General features: G+C 30.4%; 1 protein-coding gene across 4 annotated transcripts; it reads right to left on the reverse strand.

Annotated features, from left to right (window-relative positions):
• Positions 1–272: 272 nt before the first annotated feature.
• Positions 273–17457, reverse strand: LOC105202470 (NADPH-dependent diflavin oxidoreductase 1). Of its 4 annotated transcripts, XM_026136442.2 has the most exons (13): positions 17267–17457; positions 15741–15894; positions 13798–15288; positions 11043–11125; positions 3748–3865; positions 3509–3590; positions 2859–2998; positions 2544–2689; positions 2279–2364; positions 2058–2204; positions 1638–1943; positions 1277–1479; positions 273–1165 (listed from the first exon to the last, which is right to left on the reverse strand). In XM_026136442.2, exons 1-13 carry the CDS (start codon positions 17268–17270, stop codon positions 1039–1041), a joined length of 3087 nt encoding a protein of 1028 aa, XP_025992227.2. In that variant the 5' UTR covers positions 17271–17457; the 3' UTR covers positions 273–1038. The 4 variants fall into 4 exon arrangements, with proteins under 4 accessions (XP_025992227.2, XP_011169324.1, XP_011169326.1 ...); XM_011171022.3 differs by lacking the exons at positions 11043–11125; positions 13798–15288; positions 15741–15894; positions 17267–17457 and adding exons at positions 8439–8723; positions 9421–9896 and having other exon boundaries at positions 3748–3868; XM_011171024.3 differs by lacking the exons at positions 11043–11125; positions 13798–15288; positions 15741–15894; positions 17267–17457 and adding exons at positions 8439–8723; positions 9727–9745 and having other exon boundaries at positions 3748–3868.
• Positions 17458–17568: the final 111 nt, after the last annotated feature.

Raw genomic sequence — 17568 nt, forward strand, 5'->3', positions numbered from 1 at the left:
ATGTCGCTACCGTCAACGCGGAGTTCTCGGCTGAGGAGTCAGGAGCCTTAAAAGTGTTTTGTCCTCAAAATTAGTTTGATATTATTATATATCTATGACAAAATTAATTTAAAAACTTATTCTCTGCAGAAAAATTCAGCATGACAACTTTAGCGTAAACTCTATTTAAAAATGTAATGCTTATTTATTAAGATATATTTTCGTTACACGTTTAACGCTACATGAGAGAAAGAGATCATAAGAGATCATTTGATAATAATTCTATTAAAATGTTTTTTTTTTATGTTATTGTAGTAAATGAAAGTTATGTTTAGCGTTAAACGCGCAACGAATTATATGGATGTAAAGATGTGATCTTCCCGATAAATTTAATGATTTAGCGATTTCTAGTTGAACAATATGAAAAATGGGACGTCGCATAGCTTCTTTTTTTTAATAAGGCTTATTGGTCCGGTTTTAGTATTATATAGGGGCAGTAGTAATATATAGTAGAATTAGTTTAGATTCCTCAAAACCATGGATTCCGGTATTCCCTATATAAATCTGTTGTGAGACGATTTTATTGTGTCATTAATGCACTTTATATGATCTTAATTTACTTTCGTATCTATTTTCTCTTATTTACGGGACTTTAAAAATTATCAATCAATAAAAACTTCAAACCACACGTTTTTAAGAAACACGCACTTCAAACGGCTTTTGCTTAATTAAAAGCTTGTTTTTATAGTTATTTAAAGTATTGTAAGATTAGATATATATATGTATATGTTTAACGCGTATATATAAGCAAACAAGCATTCTCCAAAACATCTCTTATTTATGTCAAAGAATTAATTTTGTTTCTGAAATGTCATTTTTCAAGTTGTTCTTAGGAATAACATTTTCTCTTCGACATTCTTATTTCTTCACGGTTCTTGTTATTTCACATTATATTAATTTGTAATTATGGGAGACAGATTGTGCACTCTTAATTCCCACTCTTTCTTTGCTCCTGAGTATAATCGCATATCGCTATGCTAAATCTTATCTTTAAAACAATCAAAATGTTACGTTGGCTACGATGAAAGGCATCACCGTTGCAAATAGAAGTCCCGTGAAAATTCCCGTAATCAAAGACGCTGCGCCAAACATGCCGGCTGTTGAGGCGTATTGTGAATCCACCATTCTAAATGTAAAAATATTTATCAATATATATGACATTGTAGATATTATATTAATTTCTTTTATATATTTTACCATATTTTTTAGTTGTCCCTCTTTCATTAATCGTGCTTACCTAGGGCAATACATCATCGATAGTGATGACAGATAGCCGCTACTAAGGCCCATAGTAATAGCAATGATCCAGAACACCCAATCATTCTTGATAAGAATCGGTAGTATTCTATCCGTGTCATCTGGCTGATAGTTGCAAAGCAAGAACAACGGTATGTAAGCAAGTCGCAAAATCACTGGAATCACCAGATACTTTTTGCTCGGCTGTAAAAAAATTAATGATTGTCAATAAAGAAATAGAATTATACAATATATATCAAAGATATTTAACAAACAACATTTTGTAGTATAAGTGTAGTAAAATATAGTATATGAAATATAAATATATAAAGCTATAATATATAAAATTAGAGTCAACGTACCCATTGAACCAATGACGCAATCAAGCTTCCCAGCATGGCAGTGATATTAAATGTTAAAAAGCACATAACACTGCTGTAATACTTAGATGGAATCACGAAATTTTCGTCCGAAGATTGTATATAGGATTGGACAGATGGGAAAAGTGCTAAAGTAACAAAGAAGATTAAAAATGTGTTGAAGCATTGTGGAAAACATGCCTTGAATACTGTCCAATAAGCTGGTCTATATTTTCCTCTTGAACTGTTCTCTAACTGTCTTTTATTCAGTTCCTTTTGATGAAGAAGTTCATGATATCGATAAAATCTCTGCAATTCAATTTATTAACATTAATTAATTTTTGTATATAAAAAATTAATAAATTGCTATATTAATAAATGTATAGTTGATTAAGTTAAAATTTAATTTTTAATAAATCTTACATTAATTGGAAGTGCAAAGTATGTGTCAAAACAAGCTAAAAGAATGAACAAAGCTGTGATGAAGTAATATATGGCGGCGGTGCGCGCATTTGGCGCCATTATTTGGGCCAGAAAGTTTATTACGGCTGCAAAAGTTCCACTGATATTCTGAAAATAACAGATTATAAATGTTTTTTACATTATGCAATGATTCCTTATCAGGTGTTATTAAGAACATTTACCGTGCCTAAGACAACAGCGCCTGTGTATTTAATGGGTAATTTAGCTGCCATTCCAAATACTGAATTCTGATAAATGCCATTGGCAGCTGAAACGTAAATTTTTAATGTAATGCATGATTAAAAAATATATTAATGATATCTATTATTAATTACGCAGACATATCTTTATTTAATATACTAGACATAAAATTTTGTTTAATATAAATTATTATACATATAATAGCTTTAAATACTGATAAATTTTAATAATAAAATAGTTACTTACTACTTAATATAACAACAGATACGATAGTAATCCAAAAGAATATTCCGGGCCAACCAGAACTGTCAGTCATCGCCAAAACGACAGTAAAGACAAATATCAAGACCAAAACAAAAATACTCCATACTATACGCGTTGTTAAGTTGCCTCTGAAAAACAAAAAATCTCTTTAGTAAAGCATACTATTATTTAACAAATAATATACAGGAATAACAACAAAATTTATATTTACAATCATATTTATCATAATATTATAATAAAAATGTATATAAATTAGGAAGATATTTTTATTATAAAATATATATCTTATATACATACCCAAACTGTATAAATATATTCAGCCAATTGAACAACAAATTCGGTACTTGAAATGCAAATCCCAAATACGGAAGGAAATTTGTATTATAGTTTGTAGCTATACCAGTGTATTCCTTAGACAATTTGTATTCGATAAAATACTGTAAATATAACACCGTTTTATAAAAATAGCGTAATTTTAATTATTGTATTATTATTATTACATTTGGCTTAGGGCTTTGATGGGGGAGATGTCAAATGAGGACCTGACCTAGAGCATAAGATCTTTGAACAAAAAAGACGCCAGGCTAGCAGTGTAGATACTGACTAGCAATGGTGCCCTTAATTACCACATGTACAGGTTGGGGTGGAATGATAGGATGACCGACTGTAGGGTATGAGGAGAGGAGGAGAAAATAAATCTTTGTGTACTTGGCACCTGCCCGATGCTGAGCTGAGAGTAGGGACGCTGGGTTTGGTCTTTCTCGTGCAGTCTTTCAGAGCAGTTAAGCAAGCTACTGGTAAGGGACCCGATTCTCTTCTGAAGGAGAGCTTTCGTAGGTGATGGGGAGGGAGGGAGCACAATGGACGACAGTTTGGGTATCGAATCATTAATAATGAGAACCGCCCCCTTTTATTTACAATAATAAATAATAATACGCTTTACTTACATTTTTAGCTGTTATAAACATGTTCCATGGTATCAAGGCACCAATTCCATGAAGTATCAATATGAAAAATACTAAATTTAATCTGAAACAAAAAAACAAAATATAATTTTATCTAAATCTACAATATTTTTATGATTATCAACATAATTTTTCGTTATTCTAGCAATATAAATTTTATATGCAATTTCATATAAACAAATAATTTTATTAAATAAAAGTTAATAAACATATAATTGTACCTATCTCTAGGAGGATTTAATTCAAGATCTGCTTGATCCATTGTAACACCCTTGAAATTCAATTCGTCGTCGGGTCTACCTGTACCTTCCCATCCTGGTGAAAGACGTACAGGTTCTGAACCTTAAATTCAAATTAATTCGTTAATTTTATAAAAAAGTATTAATTTTTTAATTATAAATTATATATTATTTATTATATCTCGTTGTCAATATTACTATTATTAGTATTATATATGTATATATGTATGTGTGTGTGTGTGTGTACACACGCACGCACACACACACACACACACATACAGACATATACACACACACACACACACACACACACACACACACACACACACATACAGACATATATATATATATATATATATGCATACAGGGTGTTCATTAATGATTGCACCCATTTTTTATCATAGGAGCATGATTTACCGACGGATATGTATTTCTAACATATTATATTAGAAATAATAAATGCGTGCTCTTATGGTAAAACGTGGGGACAACCATTAATGAACACTTTGTATATCAATTATAAATTAAAAACATAGCCATTATTAAGTAAAAATGTCATTAACACGTTAACTATCGACTAAAATAAATCGATTATTTCATAGCGCCGCAAATGTAATTCTTTTAGCGTATTCGATTTGTTAATTCAATTCGACTCCGAGTTAATGGTCGGTTTTTTTTCTTTTTTTTTTAGTTACAAGAGAAGAGATAAATTGTGTAAAAAATGCAGCTGAAAAGAACAGACCATTGCTGATTCGACTCAGAGTCGAGTCGAATCAGCAAATAATACGCTTTTGTTGCTTTTGATATCACTGTGAAAAATTTATCATTGTTTCATAAGATTTGTCATTACTTTAGTTTTAATTTGATTTATAGCTAATAAAACTTTTAATAAAAATGTTTTGTTATATTAATAATTACGATAATACAATAGTACAACAAAATATTGCTGGCAAAATTGAGCGTGAGCTCATATAACTCAAGTGCGATTCTACCCGAAATCCATATGCTAACTCGATGTGAGAGTCAATATATTAATATTAAATTAAAATAAGAATTTTTCTGTGTAAATTAAAGTCTCTTCCTCAAATTTTTAGATTTAAGAAATTAATTATATATCTAAGATAGTATAATACAATTCATTCTCTTCAATTATTTTTCTTGAATTTATGAAACTAACAATATCTTAACAATACTACATGTATTAATTAAAAAAATATATGGTAAATTAATTTAAGTTCTGATTTTAATCATAAAGATTTAAAAAGAGAATTCTAATAAAATAATTTGTTTAATCTCAAAATATTCAAATTAATAGTACAGTTCTTAAGTATAAAAAAAAGGTAAAAATTGATATTTTAATATGCAATTAAAACATCAAGAAAGAAAAAAAGATCGAGTAAGAAAGAATGGAGATAACTGACTACAACAAAAAGATAATTGTGTGCAGTCGCTATAATGAAATGTCGCAATCAATTGAGTCATTAAAATCAATTGATGCAGTTTGAGAACACAACACACATACATATATAAAATATTAGTAACAATTTGTACAAAAAGATAATGAAAATAATAAAAAATTATATTAGTAATACAGTAATTAATTGTTAATTATTAACAAGCAAAAAAAGTGCTAATAAGATATGTAAACAGAATTTGTGGAGGGAAAAAAAAAAGATACGTTATACTCTAAATTAGCACAATCTTGTACAGAGCTAGTATTAGTAAAATAGCTAATGTCTGTTGTATAATATAATGAGTGTCCCATTTTAATGGAAACAATGAAATATTTTGAACAATGTGGAAGATGCAACAAAATGTTTCAGATAAAAGTTGTATAATCTAAAGAGGGACAAACAATGGCAAAGTTAATTTTAGAAAAAAAAAATCAATTTTTCAAAGTTATATGAAGATTACTGTTTAAGTAAAATTATAATTTTTTTACATAATATTCCTCTGACCATTTTACTACATGTAAAAAGATTAAAATTGAATAGTCAAAAAATCAATAATTTACGTGAAATTTTATACTTTATTCTGGAATATTTCAAAATAATGTATAAAAAATCTTGTACATTATTCAATTTACGGCAATTGTACTTTAATAGTTTTATGCACAAAATAATGAATTAAATCAATTGTCATAAAAAAACATGTTGCTTTTAAAGAATATTTCATTATTTCCAGTAAAATGGAACACCCAGTTTACAAACATAACTATAAAATACATAAATATCTTAATGAGCTAATGCATAATAAATGTTATCAATAAGTAATAGTAAACACTTCTTTTATCTATATGTTCTTATATATATTTTTTATGTAAAAAAATTTAATTATATAATGAGGAATGTATTATACAAATATAAAAAAATATGTCTTATGTTAATTATATATGAGAAAAGAATTGTGAAATACCTTCTACAACCATTAGCACTTTGTCCTAGCACTTAATTATTTAAATGAGATATTAGCAAGATGAACAATAAAGAAAATGACATTGCACAGTGGATTATAATTATGAATGTTTTTTTTTACTGATGGCTGTAAAAATAAGAAACACTGCTTTAAGTCTTGTGCTTCTGACTGAGCGACTACAGGAAAGACTCTCAAATTCATTTAGCTAAATCAGCATGTCACATCAGCAAAATGAGACTTTGCATGCACAAGAAAATATGATTCTTTTTAAAACTATAATAAAATATATTGTTATACTGTTATTATTGCTTGTATTTTTCATAATTAAGAATAATATAAGATTATTAATGTAACAATCAATTAATTTTAAAATACAATAGGTAATTAACAATACAGAAAAAGTGATAATTTGATTTAAAAAAATTATATTCAGAGATATAAACACAAAAGATAAATAAAAAAATATAAATAATTAAGTATATATATATATCTTAATTATATGCTCTTATTTATCTCATTATATTTTGTGTGTGTGTGTGTGTGTGTGTGTGTGTGTAATGTATTTATTTCTAACACTTCTAATAAATTCCAAACAATGTAACGAATAAATACACAAATATAATAAAATTGTAGATAAACACAGACTATTTTATAACTTCCACATTATTTTATAATTTTTTAATAACATTTACAATAAATATAAAATTGAATTTCTTTTTATGTTTAGTTGGAATAAAGTTTCTAAAATGACTCATAAACAATAATATTGTACAATAATATTGTATAATTGAGTTGTAAGTCTCTTTTATGCTGGAAAATGCATGCTTATTACTTGTTATCTTAATTGCTTTGTAACAGATAACCATAAGTATACTTAATGCAGTTTCTAAAGATGCTCAATAATATTGTATAATTAAATTGTATGTAGGTTTATATATTTATCTACATACTTTTTACATATTTACATATTTATATATCTTTAATTGTTTGTAATTAAAAATATATAAATATACACTAGATAAAAAAATATATATATAGTATACAATAAAATTGTATAATATTATTAAGTAAATGTCGCTTTAGAAGTTTTATTTAAACAAACGTAAACAAAAAATTGGTTTTTTAAATCAATTATCATAAATGTTATTAAGAAATAATTATAAAATAATTCAGAAATTATAAAATATTCTATATATTAATCTACAATTTTATTATATATAACATATTTTTAATTGTTTGCAATTTATAAGCAGCTCCTAAACAATTCTACAGTACAATATTATTGAGCAACTAGGAGTTGCTTATTAATTGCAATTAAACATATATAAAGAATAAATATGTAAATATAAATTTATTTGTTACAAAGCAATTAAAATAGTAAGTAATAATATGCATTCCAACACATATGTATACTTCTATACAAGAAACTCTTATCTTCAAAATATCTTATCACTCTTCAGCTGCACTATTATAAAGATAAGAATGACATTTCAGAAAAGCTGTCCTGAGAGTTTAAGACAATGTATACATTTTCATGAAAATTTTCAAAATTTAAAATAAATAATTAAATTTGTTAAAAATAAATCAATTTGAGTGCATTAAAATCAATGTTTTACTATAATTAATAATTACACAAATTTATGCTTGTGGATGTTGATTTAGCGTTAAAGATTATAAGAACCATTCCTTTTTCCAAATTGTAAACTTTTGTATTTTTGTGTTATCAATTATACAAAATATAATTCATAAAATACTAAAATTAATCTAAATATGTATGAATGTTGATACAATCATGAAGCAAAAATTATAATTTTATTTTACAAATTATATTTTAAATTAATTTAAAATAAATAAAATTTCTTACTAAGATTAATTTAAAATCAATTAAACTTCACTAAATTATCTTAAATGAATCGTACTATATGTCACATAAAAATTGAATATATAAATTATTAATTTTAATCAATTCAATCCATTCAGCTTTTGCATAATATAACATTTTTATTATTAGATAAAAATTATTAAGATATATTTTGTATGTATCAACCCAGCAAACTACGAACCAATGTTAAACCAACAAATACTTCACTGTCAATGCCAAGGATGCTAAGTCCACAGACTGAAAGCTTCCTCTACAGACTGGTTTGGGCAGCTGTACAGTGGGAAAATAAAACCACAAGAAAGCCATTCCAAGAAAACCACTGCATTCCCCTGTAGCCATGACGGACGCGATAGACTGCGTACCACGGCCCCATTACCTTTCGAAGGTATGATGCGGGTCCCATTGGAATCCTTCAGAAGAGTCTGCTCCTCAGGCCCCGCGCCAAATTCCTTCTTTGTGTAAGTGCCCGCCATTTTTCTTCTTTTGTTGATTTCTTTTCCGTTACAAAAGAGAGAAAAAGAGAATTCTTCAAACACTATTGACTTCAACGATGACTTCAGTAATAACTGCGACGACTTTAGTGTATCTCTCGACGACCGGTCCAGAAAGAGTGTAAGTTCACCGACACTTTCTGCACTCTACTGTCCAATTTTGTCCTTGCCTGGAAAACAATATTTATTTTGATTGTGGTGTGTATTCGTGACATACTTATTTTTCATAAAATTATTAAAATTTATTGTTATCGCGAAAGTGTCAAAATTCAAAAAATTCTTAAACCATAAAAACTTACATTTAAATAATAAAGAATGTGAGATTTGTGTGACTTTCTTATAATCTAAATATTATTGTAAAAATTAACACGGAGTTAAAATATAAAAATGACCTCAACAGTAAATCTAAACATCTAAATTTAAATAAGTATTTAATGATTTTAAATAAATTGTAAATATTAACATAAATATTTTGCATAAATCTTATTTGACTATTAGTTTGATAAATGAGTCTGAATACACTGAGCGTAATATTTCTAAAGATTAAAGAATAAAAATTAACAGTAAACATTTTTATAATTTGCAAATTAATCGTCAAATAAAGGATATCTTCCCTTTTTATACAATGTGACCTAGATATTCAATGTCGCATCCAATCGAGAGATTGGATGTGCCTCGTGGTAATATTTTTGATATAGGTCAAGCAGACAAAATATTAATGCGAGCGTGAGAAATATATATTCTCTTCAACTAATCTAGATTTCGTCGATAAATCGAAAGATCAGACGTATCTCGTGCGTGTCTCGCGTGAACGGCAGGTTCAAAAGGGAAGTGTAAGCGAGTGCAGCCGAGAGGAAAGAGACAGACCTTGCGCCGGGTAACCCTTTTTTGCGTTGCTCGTCTCGAGCTCGACTACTGAAGAGCGATTCGCGAGGCTTATTGCTGGCGATTGACGTTAATGGACCGCTCGGAGGGTGGGTGCGTGGCGAAAAAAAGAACGTGCCAGTGTCCATCGGCCGACGGCTCGGTGCGTTTTGTTTGCTCCTGTCTCGCACTTCGCGAGAGGAGCGGAAAAGAGAAGAGGAAAAAGGGGTGTAGTCAGCGACGGAGTCGAGATGAGATCGTTCGAGATACGGTGAGCACTGCGGGACGGCGGCACGCGAGCGGTCGTACCATGATGTTTCCGTACTGCACGGCACTCGGCTAGGTTAGGTCGCGAGGGTTACGAGTTCATCTAGATATGCCGCCTGAGGCGGTGCGGCGTGCCGCCGAGTAACGCCGAGCAGCGTCGAGGGCGGCCGAATGTGGCCGAATGCTCACGAGGTGCGACGTTCGAAAAGGAGGCGTAAAAATAGCGCGCGCGATGACCGTCGGTCCGTTCGTTTCGAACGCGATGCGACGTAAAAAGACGGAAACAGATACTCACGCTCGCGTTCCCGTGGTCACACGCTACAGCTGTCGATCGACGATTGCTCGTGCGAGAGAGCCGTCGCGGTTGATATTAATAAATCATGCGCGATAAATTACGCTCGGTGAAGCGTGACGGTCTCGCCTGTTTACGCCCACATCGCTGTTCCTATTGCGTTTTTCTCGTCTCTCGCGTCTTCTTTCCTCCCCGAAGTCCAATCTCTTATTCCGAATGCAGGAAGTATGACTAAAACGTATTAGTGGTCAGCATTGATAATTATGAGCCTCTCCTGTCCTAAGCTTTGTTCAAACGGCTTGAAATGCAGCATAGATTTTGTACATAAGAGAAATCAACCAATCACACATCCAACATAGAGATTCCAACAGCATATTGTTCGTTTGGAATTGGTAATTGGTCGATTTCTTTGCTCAAATGAGACTGTATGGATAGACCTAATAATTATATGTAAAACAACCTCGTGAAGATTTTTAAATGATCACGGTCAAATGACAAAGATGTAGCGATAAATAGCGCTATAAAAAATGTTATATAATTGCATCTAACGCGGGAGCAACAGCGCGTCTATTTCGAGCTATATTTAGAACTACATAATTGTATAAATATCAAGTCTTGGACAAAACTTTCTTAACGTAAGCTAAATTATTAAAGCAATCGCTTTAATAATTGATGAAATTGCAATTGTTAAGAAAATACCGCGCTAATAGTTAAGAAAATAAGAGTTATTATTATAATTAAAATGTAATAAAAAATAATTATATATTAATATTTAAATATATATTGTTAAGCTTTTATATGCTTGTGTGTAAAACATAGATAATATATATTTTTATCACATACATAATTAAATATATATATCTCCTTTCATAACCTTTGCCTATTAAATATTTTTCTTAAATCTTGGTGACTTTTATGTTTTGTCAACCCCAAGTTTCCGTTTGATAGCGATTATTCTTTTCCAAATGCTTGATGAAAGTTTCTGCTTGTTCCTTCGTCATTTTACCAACTTCTTGTGCTAAACTGACAAATTCATCACGTACATTGTCTGGCATATTTTTAGAATTTCCCGCTAAATAAACATTCCCATCATTTTCTAATAACTTCCAACATAATTGCTTTTGTTGACGAATAAGATGTTGCACATATCTGAAAAAAACCAAAATATAATGAAAGTATATAATAGAAAAATAATAAAACTATAAAATTATAATTAAAAAATTAAGATTTTATTAATGGAGTATTTATAAAGTTTGTTTCCATATTTTCTATTTTGAAAATGGTTTAAAATTAATATGAAAAACTGTAAAATATCATTCAATCATTTCGAGAGGCTAACTCTATCCTTCCAACTCGCTTAAAAAAGTAGCTCCTTGAAGTGAGATGTATTTTATAGTTTTTTACAATTTTAAACTTTTTCAAAAATAGAGAGAGGAGAACAGATTTTACTCTATAAGAACACAATATTCCTGAATATTATATGAATATTATTAAAAAATAAAATATTATTATGAATATTCCGAGATTATTACTTAATATTTTTTAATATCATGGAAAGATTCTATTAATGTTACATGTCCACTTTACATAATATTCTTGGTGTATTACTGTAATATCTGGAATATTATAAAAATATATCAAACACTATAATCCAAAATATAGTTTTGAGATTTGGAAAAATTAACAATTCTTGAAATATATTATAAAATTATTAAAAATAAATGATATGTTTAAACTATTTTTTGTGATACATTTTATATACTCTATTTTTATACAAACTTCATTTTTCTTTAATAAAAATACATATTTATACATATGTAACAAGAAAGTAGTAGAATACCACTTTTATTTTTTTAAATAATTCAATAAATATTAATACAATTCTTATCAACATTAGTTTGTTACCTATAGAGATTAATCAATCTCTATCAATCACTCTTACAAGTTCATCGGATATATAGAACGAACGTAATTCACAATTTATGTCTTTGTGAGATAGTAGGGGGTCGCGGATTACTAACAATGTAGTAAGAAGTACTTTTAATTATAAAAATTTACAAATTAAAAACCCTTTGTAGATCTTACATTAATAAGTAAAACGAAGTTTTATGAATATTTTATAAAATATATTTTATTTGAAAATTTTTTTTAATAAATCCTTTGACTTAAAAAATAACTTTTTAATATAATTCCTTTTGTTGCTAGTAATCATGTAACGTCCACTACAAGGTTATAAAATCATTAACAGCGGTCTCACGCTCGTAATGCAAATAGCTCATCACCCTTCTTACATGATATAACTTTGTATGGTGAATTCATGCACACATTACAGCACGCATTAAATTCAATTGCATTATTTGAAAGCCACATTCAAGGCTTTCAAGCTTGATTAAAATTAAAAAATTAATACAATATAAATTCAAGGTCGCGAATTGTATGCAATAAGTAATAGAGACATAAATTTAAGGTCGCGAATTGTATACAATAAGTAATAGATATAAATTCAAGGTCACGAATTGTATACAATAAGTAAAATAGAGATAGGCTTAGATATTCACAGCAAGTTAGCATCGGTATTAGTGAATTTAATTTTCAATTTTAATTAAGTATGTTTCATTTTCGAAAGCTGAAACCGAACGTAACGGCGCGCAGTTCGATATGAATTGAAACATGAAATATTATTTCAGCGCCAAGATCTTGCTATGCCCGTCTGGGTCTATATCTATTTTAATTTGTTAGAATCTAATGTACTTCTCAAAATTACGTAAAGAGTATATAACTATAAAAATTAGTTATCTGCAAAAACTGAAATTCAGCTTTTATAAACCCACAGTAAATATTAATGATAAGTAACTATCCTATAATATTTAAATGGACTGCAACGAAGTAATTTTAATGGTTGCTTTTAGAATTCAACGCGAATTATATACGAGGTATCATGGTATCTCATCATCCTACATGTATTTCATAACCCCTGTTTTTTCTCTGTATATATCGTTTTGTATTATGTTTTATATATCATATTGTATATATACATATATACAGGGTGTAGAAAAAGTACCGGACCAGCGAAATATCTTGAAACCTAAGCATTTTAGAAAAGTGTTTCAGATAAAAGTTGTAGGATTTCAAAAGAGCTATTTACTGATCTTATCAGTTTGACCTTAGATGGCGTCGCCAAGGTCATATCAAAATCACATTAACTTTTTTAAATGGAATATCCTATTTTTGATTTCAAAATCTAATAGCTGGTATCAAGAGCTCTTTCCAAAACACTACAAGTAAGTTTATTTTCGTTAAATATTTTCTGAGTTGTGAGGTTTGAAAGCTACAGTGTATTATAACTGTAAGCGTCATAATTAGGAAAGTACTTAATGAAAAATAACTTTTTTATAGTGTTTTGAAAAGTTCTCGAAATCGACTACAAGAAAATGCAATAAAAAGTATAGACTGTTAGGAAAGTACCGATACCCCTTAATTAGGGGGAATTACCGATACTCTAACATTCTATATTTTTTATTAAAATCCAAGATCAAACTGATAAGATTAGATTAAATTGATTAGATTAGATTAAATAGATCTTTTGAAACCCTACAATTTTTATCTGAAATACTTTTTTCTAAAATGCTTAGCTTTCGAGATATTTCGCCGGTCTAGTGTTTTTTCGACACCCTGTGCATATATATATATATATATATATATATGTGTGTGTGTGTGCGCGCGCGCGCACATTACAACCAATTTTCCAATAGTAATAAACTTTAATTTTGTAATTATGAGATAAAAATTATGATTCTAAAATAATTATTTTAATGACTTACATTTTGTGATCCTGATCTCTGGAAAATGCACAGAATACTTTCAGATTATTTGTACTTGATAAACGTTCGAAATCTTCCTTGCAATGATAATCCTTATTTTCATTCCTGCATCCAAAAAATAGGACAGATTCTGTCAATTTTTTTTCTTTTTTCGCTCTTTCTAAAAGTAAAGATCTAAACGGTGCTACTCCAGTTCCAGGACCAATTAAAATCATCGGTTTTTCATTGTCAAATCGAAAAGTTCCTCTCTGCAGCCAAAATATCACTTTGTCATTATTTTTTAAATTTGCCAGCCACTTTGAACATAACCCAAATCTTGGCTCCACCAATCTAGTTTTAAACTTGACTATTGCTACCAAAATTTGTACTATATTTGGAGTGTTTTCTAAACTGGAGGCAATGCTATAAGGACGTGGCTTTATGGGTGACATAATTTCAAACAATAATTTGATATTTAGTTTACTAGTTGTGTGAGGAAAATCTGTGAGAACCTCCAAAATGTTTCTTCTAGGCCTGTTTATATAATCATAAAGCTCTTCTTGGCCAATTGGACTAGCAAATTCACACAATTTCTCTTTTTCCAGTTCATTTTCACTAATAAGAGATAAAGTGTGCATAGTAGATCTTCGTGGCTTGAAATTCAGATCCCAGTATTGCTCAACAATCTCACTCAAAGTTAAATCTTGTTTTAAAACAAACGGAATCTTTATTTCTTTTTCTGATATTCGAATTACCATATCTGGAAACAATTTTATATTATGTTCGTGTAATATATTAAAGAATCGTTTCACTTGTTCTGCAGTATTTTTCGGTCTAATATAAATAATATCTCCTGGATCATACTTAATGTTATCTGCATGGATTGTTATTATTCTAACATCCTGAAAATGGTCTTCGGAAGTAGTTCTTATATTTTCGATTATTTTTCCTATCCTAACATCACTATTTATCAATGTTTCTTGTGCATAGATGTCAGTATTTGATTGATACGGACTATCTATTAATTTATTAATATATGTCGGATTTAATTGATTTATTTCTATTATTGAAACGTCATATCTTTCAATTATTAAATTTTCTTCATTTATTTTGTCTTCTACAGAAATTTCAAAAATGTCAGCAATTTCTTCCCATAATTTTTTGATCCAGGGATCAACTACAGCATCAATTCCCAGATTATGCTGATCGTCGGCAAGTCCAATGGATAATAATTCTTTTCCACCTAATTGCGCAAGACGTTTATTCAATTTCTTTGCGGCAAAGTTGAATTTTAAATACGAACTATCGCCCAATCCAAGTACGCCATATTTTAGATTTTGAAGCATAGTCACTGGAAGATTTTTGCGTAATAGATGTCTCCAGAATTGTTTCATGTTGGCTGGAGGGTCTCCTTGTCCAGTTGTTGCAACAACAAAGATGATTAGTTGTTCGGAAGGAAGATTTTGAATTTCATAATCATCCAGCGACGAGACAGTGCTTTGCAATTCCTTCCTATAAAAATAGAAGGTCAATCTTTATATATTTTTTCTCTTGATTTTAAATTTGGATATTCTATATCTTTTAAACTTTAAAATAAGATTATTATATATATTATACATAGATTTTTTCTGCTTTTTACATAACAAAAGAATATAATATATATATTTTAAATATTAAAATGCTATTATTTTTTAAATTAAAAGAAGATATTTTTGTATCTTGGTATAATACAATTCAAAGAGTGTGTAATAAAAAATTCTTTTATATCTGAATATTGTTAATTTGAGAAAATCAGGATTGCATCCATAGCAAAGCTATTAAATTATATAGGATAAAGAAAGGACATTAAGTACATAAAAGTGAATCACATCTGTTTAAAGTTTGTTTAAAGAGACGAGAGTAGTTTGAGTGCCAGAAATTTTCTCCGAGAAGTTTTATGTGCCAGAGGGGGATAACAACAAAACCTTTTGGCGCTCTTCCAGATTTGCTCAGCGACGTCTTGTGCAGTTCCAGTCTCACTTCCGTACAGCACCCGTATCACCATCTTATCCATTTTTGTCATCATAATTCTTTCACGTTTGTACTTGAGTAAACTTCTTGGCGATGACAAGCAGTTAGCTGAAATATCCTAGCTGATTTGGATGGTAATATCATCATGAACAGATAATGTAAAGTATGTAGCTATGTTGAGTTACACATACTTTGTGTATTTAAAACATAGCTATAGCATCAAAAGGGAGAAGAAGGAAGATTATAATGTTGCTTCTTCAATTTATTCTAAGAACGATTAAGTGTTATAGCTGTGTCTTGTAATTGCATCATCCAAATTATGTCTAGCTGAATGTAAATTCGTAAAGAGGTTTAATTGCTCCAAATCCTTCAATCATGTCAATTGAAAACACTGTAAAACAAAACACGCAAATCATCATCAATTGCACATTCTTTGCGTTTTATTTATAATTTTCTATTGTTACATCGACTTAATGTAAATCTCTGAAATATCTCTGAAATATGAAAAATAAAAGTAGTTATAATGAACAAACTCACATTGTTGTAAAGTGGATTTAAATGCTGTAAAGTGAAGTGGATCTAAGGAAGTAATATGTTCATATGTTGGAGCAATGTCGTGGGAAAATATTCCGTGATGCGGCAGTCAGCCGGCAAGTCCGAAACAATCTTGTCAATGAAATGTCAAGGATAAATGTTTAGGCAAAGTGATCCCAGTTGGCAGCGGGTCCGAGATATTTATAAATAAAAAATAGCTTCGCAAACCGTCGATTGCGCCGATGCGATCATTTTTCCCGCGGTTTTCGAACGAGATCAAGTTCAGTTTCAGTGCGAACTTAAGGACGTGGAGAGTCAAATAGAGCGAGTCATATCCAAAGATGACTATGTAAATTTAATTCGTGGACGTCAGTCACGAGAATTGGAGTCGAACTGCCAAGGGTACGCACAAAAAACCGAATCGACCATTGTTGCTGTTTTTTTGGAATAGATGTCTTAAGGAGTTGAGGATGCAGAGAGTGAAAAAAATGTTTCTTGAATAATTCGTAGTGACTTCGATCTTGCGACAAGACGGGAAAGTCGCGAGAAATTGCGATTACGCGCCCGGAGCCACGACGCGATTTGAGGTTAGACCAGCCTCGTATGACATAATGGTATCAACTGGTATCAACAAATCACCTGGGAACGATGACGTCTCCGTTCGAGTGAGCGAAGACTAAATAAAATCATGGGATCTTGTTTTCTTTGCGAGTTTATCGATGACTTTGAGCGCGTTTCAAGAGATGGGACGAGAACACGTGGAGTTCGAGGTTAGGTCAGATCTTCCCATACCAATCATAATGAATGACTCAATCGTGCTTATTATTTGAATGTCTGATTTGTTTTGACTGAGATTATCGCAAATTTATTTTTGCGAAAAGACAGGAAAGCGTGAAAACGATAGGGTAAACGGTGAAAACTGAAAGCTAGGTTAGATTATTCATACGCATGTCTCTGATGAAGATATTCGAATCAGGTGATCCAGTTGATTGCCGAAATGCTTGAAATCATTCAGATTACGCTTCCAGCGAGAGCCATCGGTGATTTCGTCGTCACGGAACGCGGGCGGGAACAGAGCGCGAGGTTCGATGGTTCGGGATTCAAGGTTAGCCGGGTTAGCGTGAGTTTGAGGTTAGCCGCGGCGCGCACTCTCGGAATCGTCGCGCCGTGCATTGCGCGCATGCTCCCGTGACGTAACGGTACGGCGTGAAGGGGAGCGCGAGCGATTGGCAGTACTGACGCCCGTCT

Source organism: Solenopsis invicta, chromosome 10, assembly GCF_016802725.1.
Source record: "Solenopsis invicta isolate M01_SB chromosome 10, UNIL_Sinv_3.0, whole genome shotgun sequence".
Taxonomy (NCBI): domain Eukaryota; kingdom Metazoa; phylum Arthropoda; class Insecta; order Hymenoptera; family Formicidae; genus Solenopsis; species Solenopsis invicta.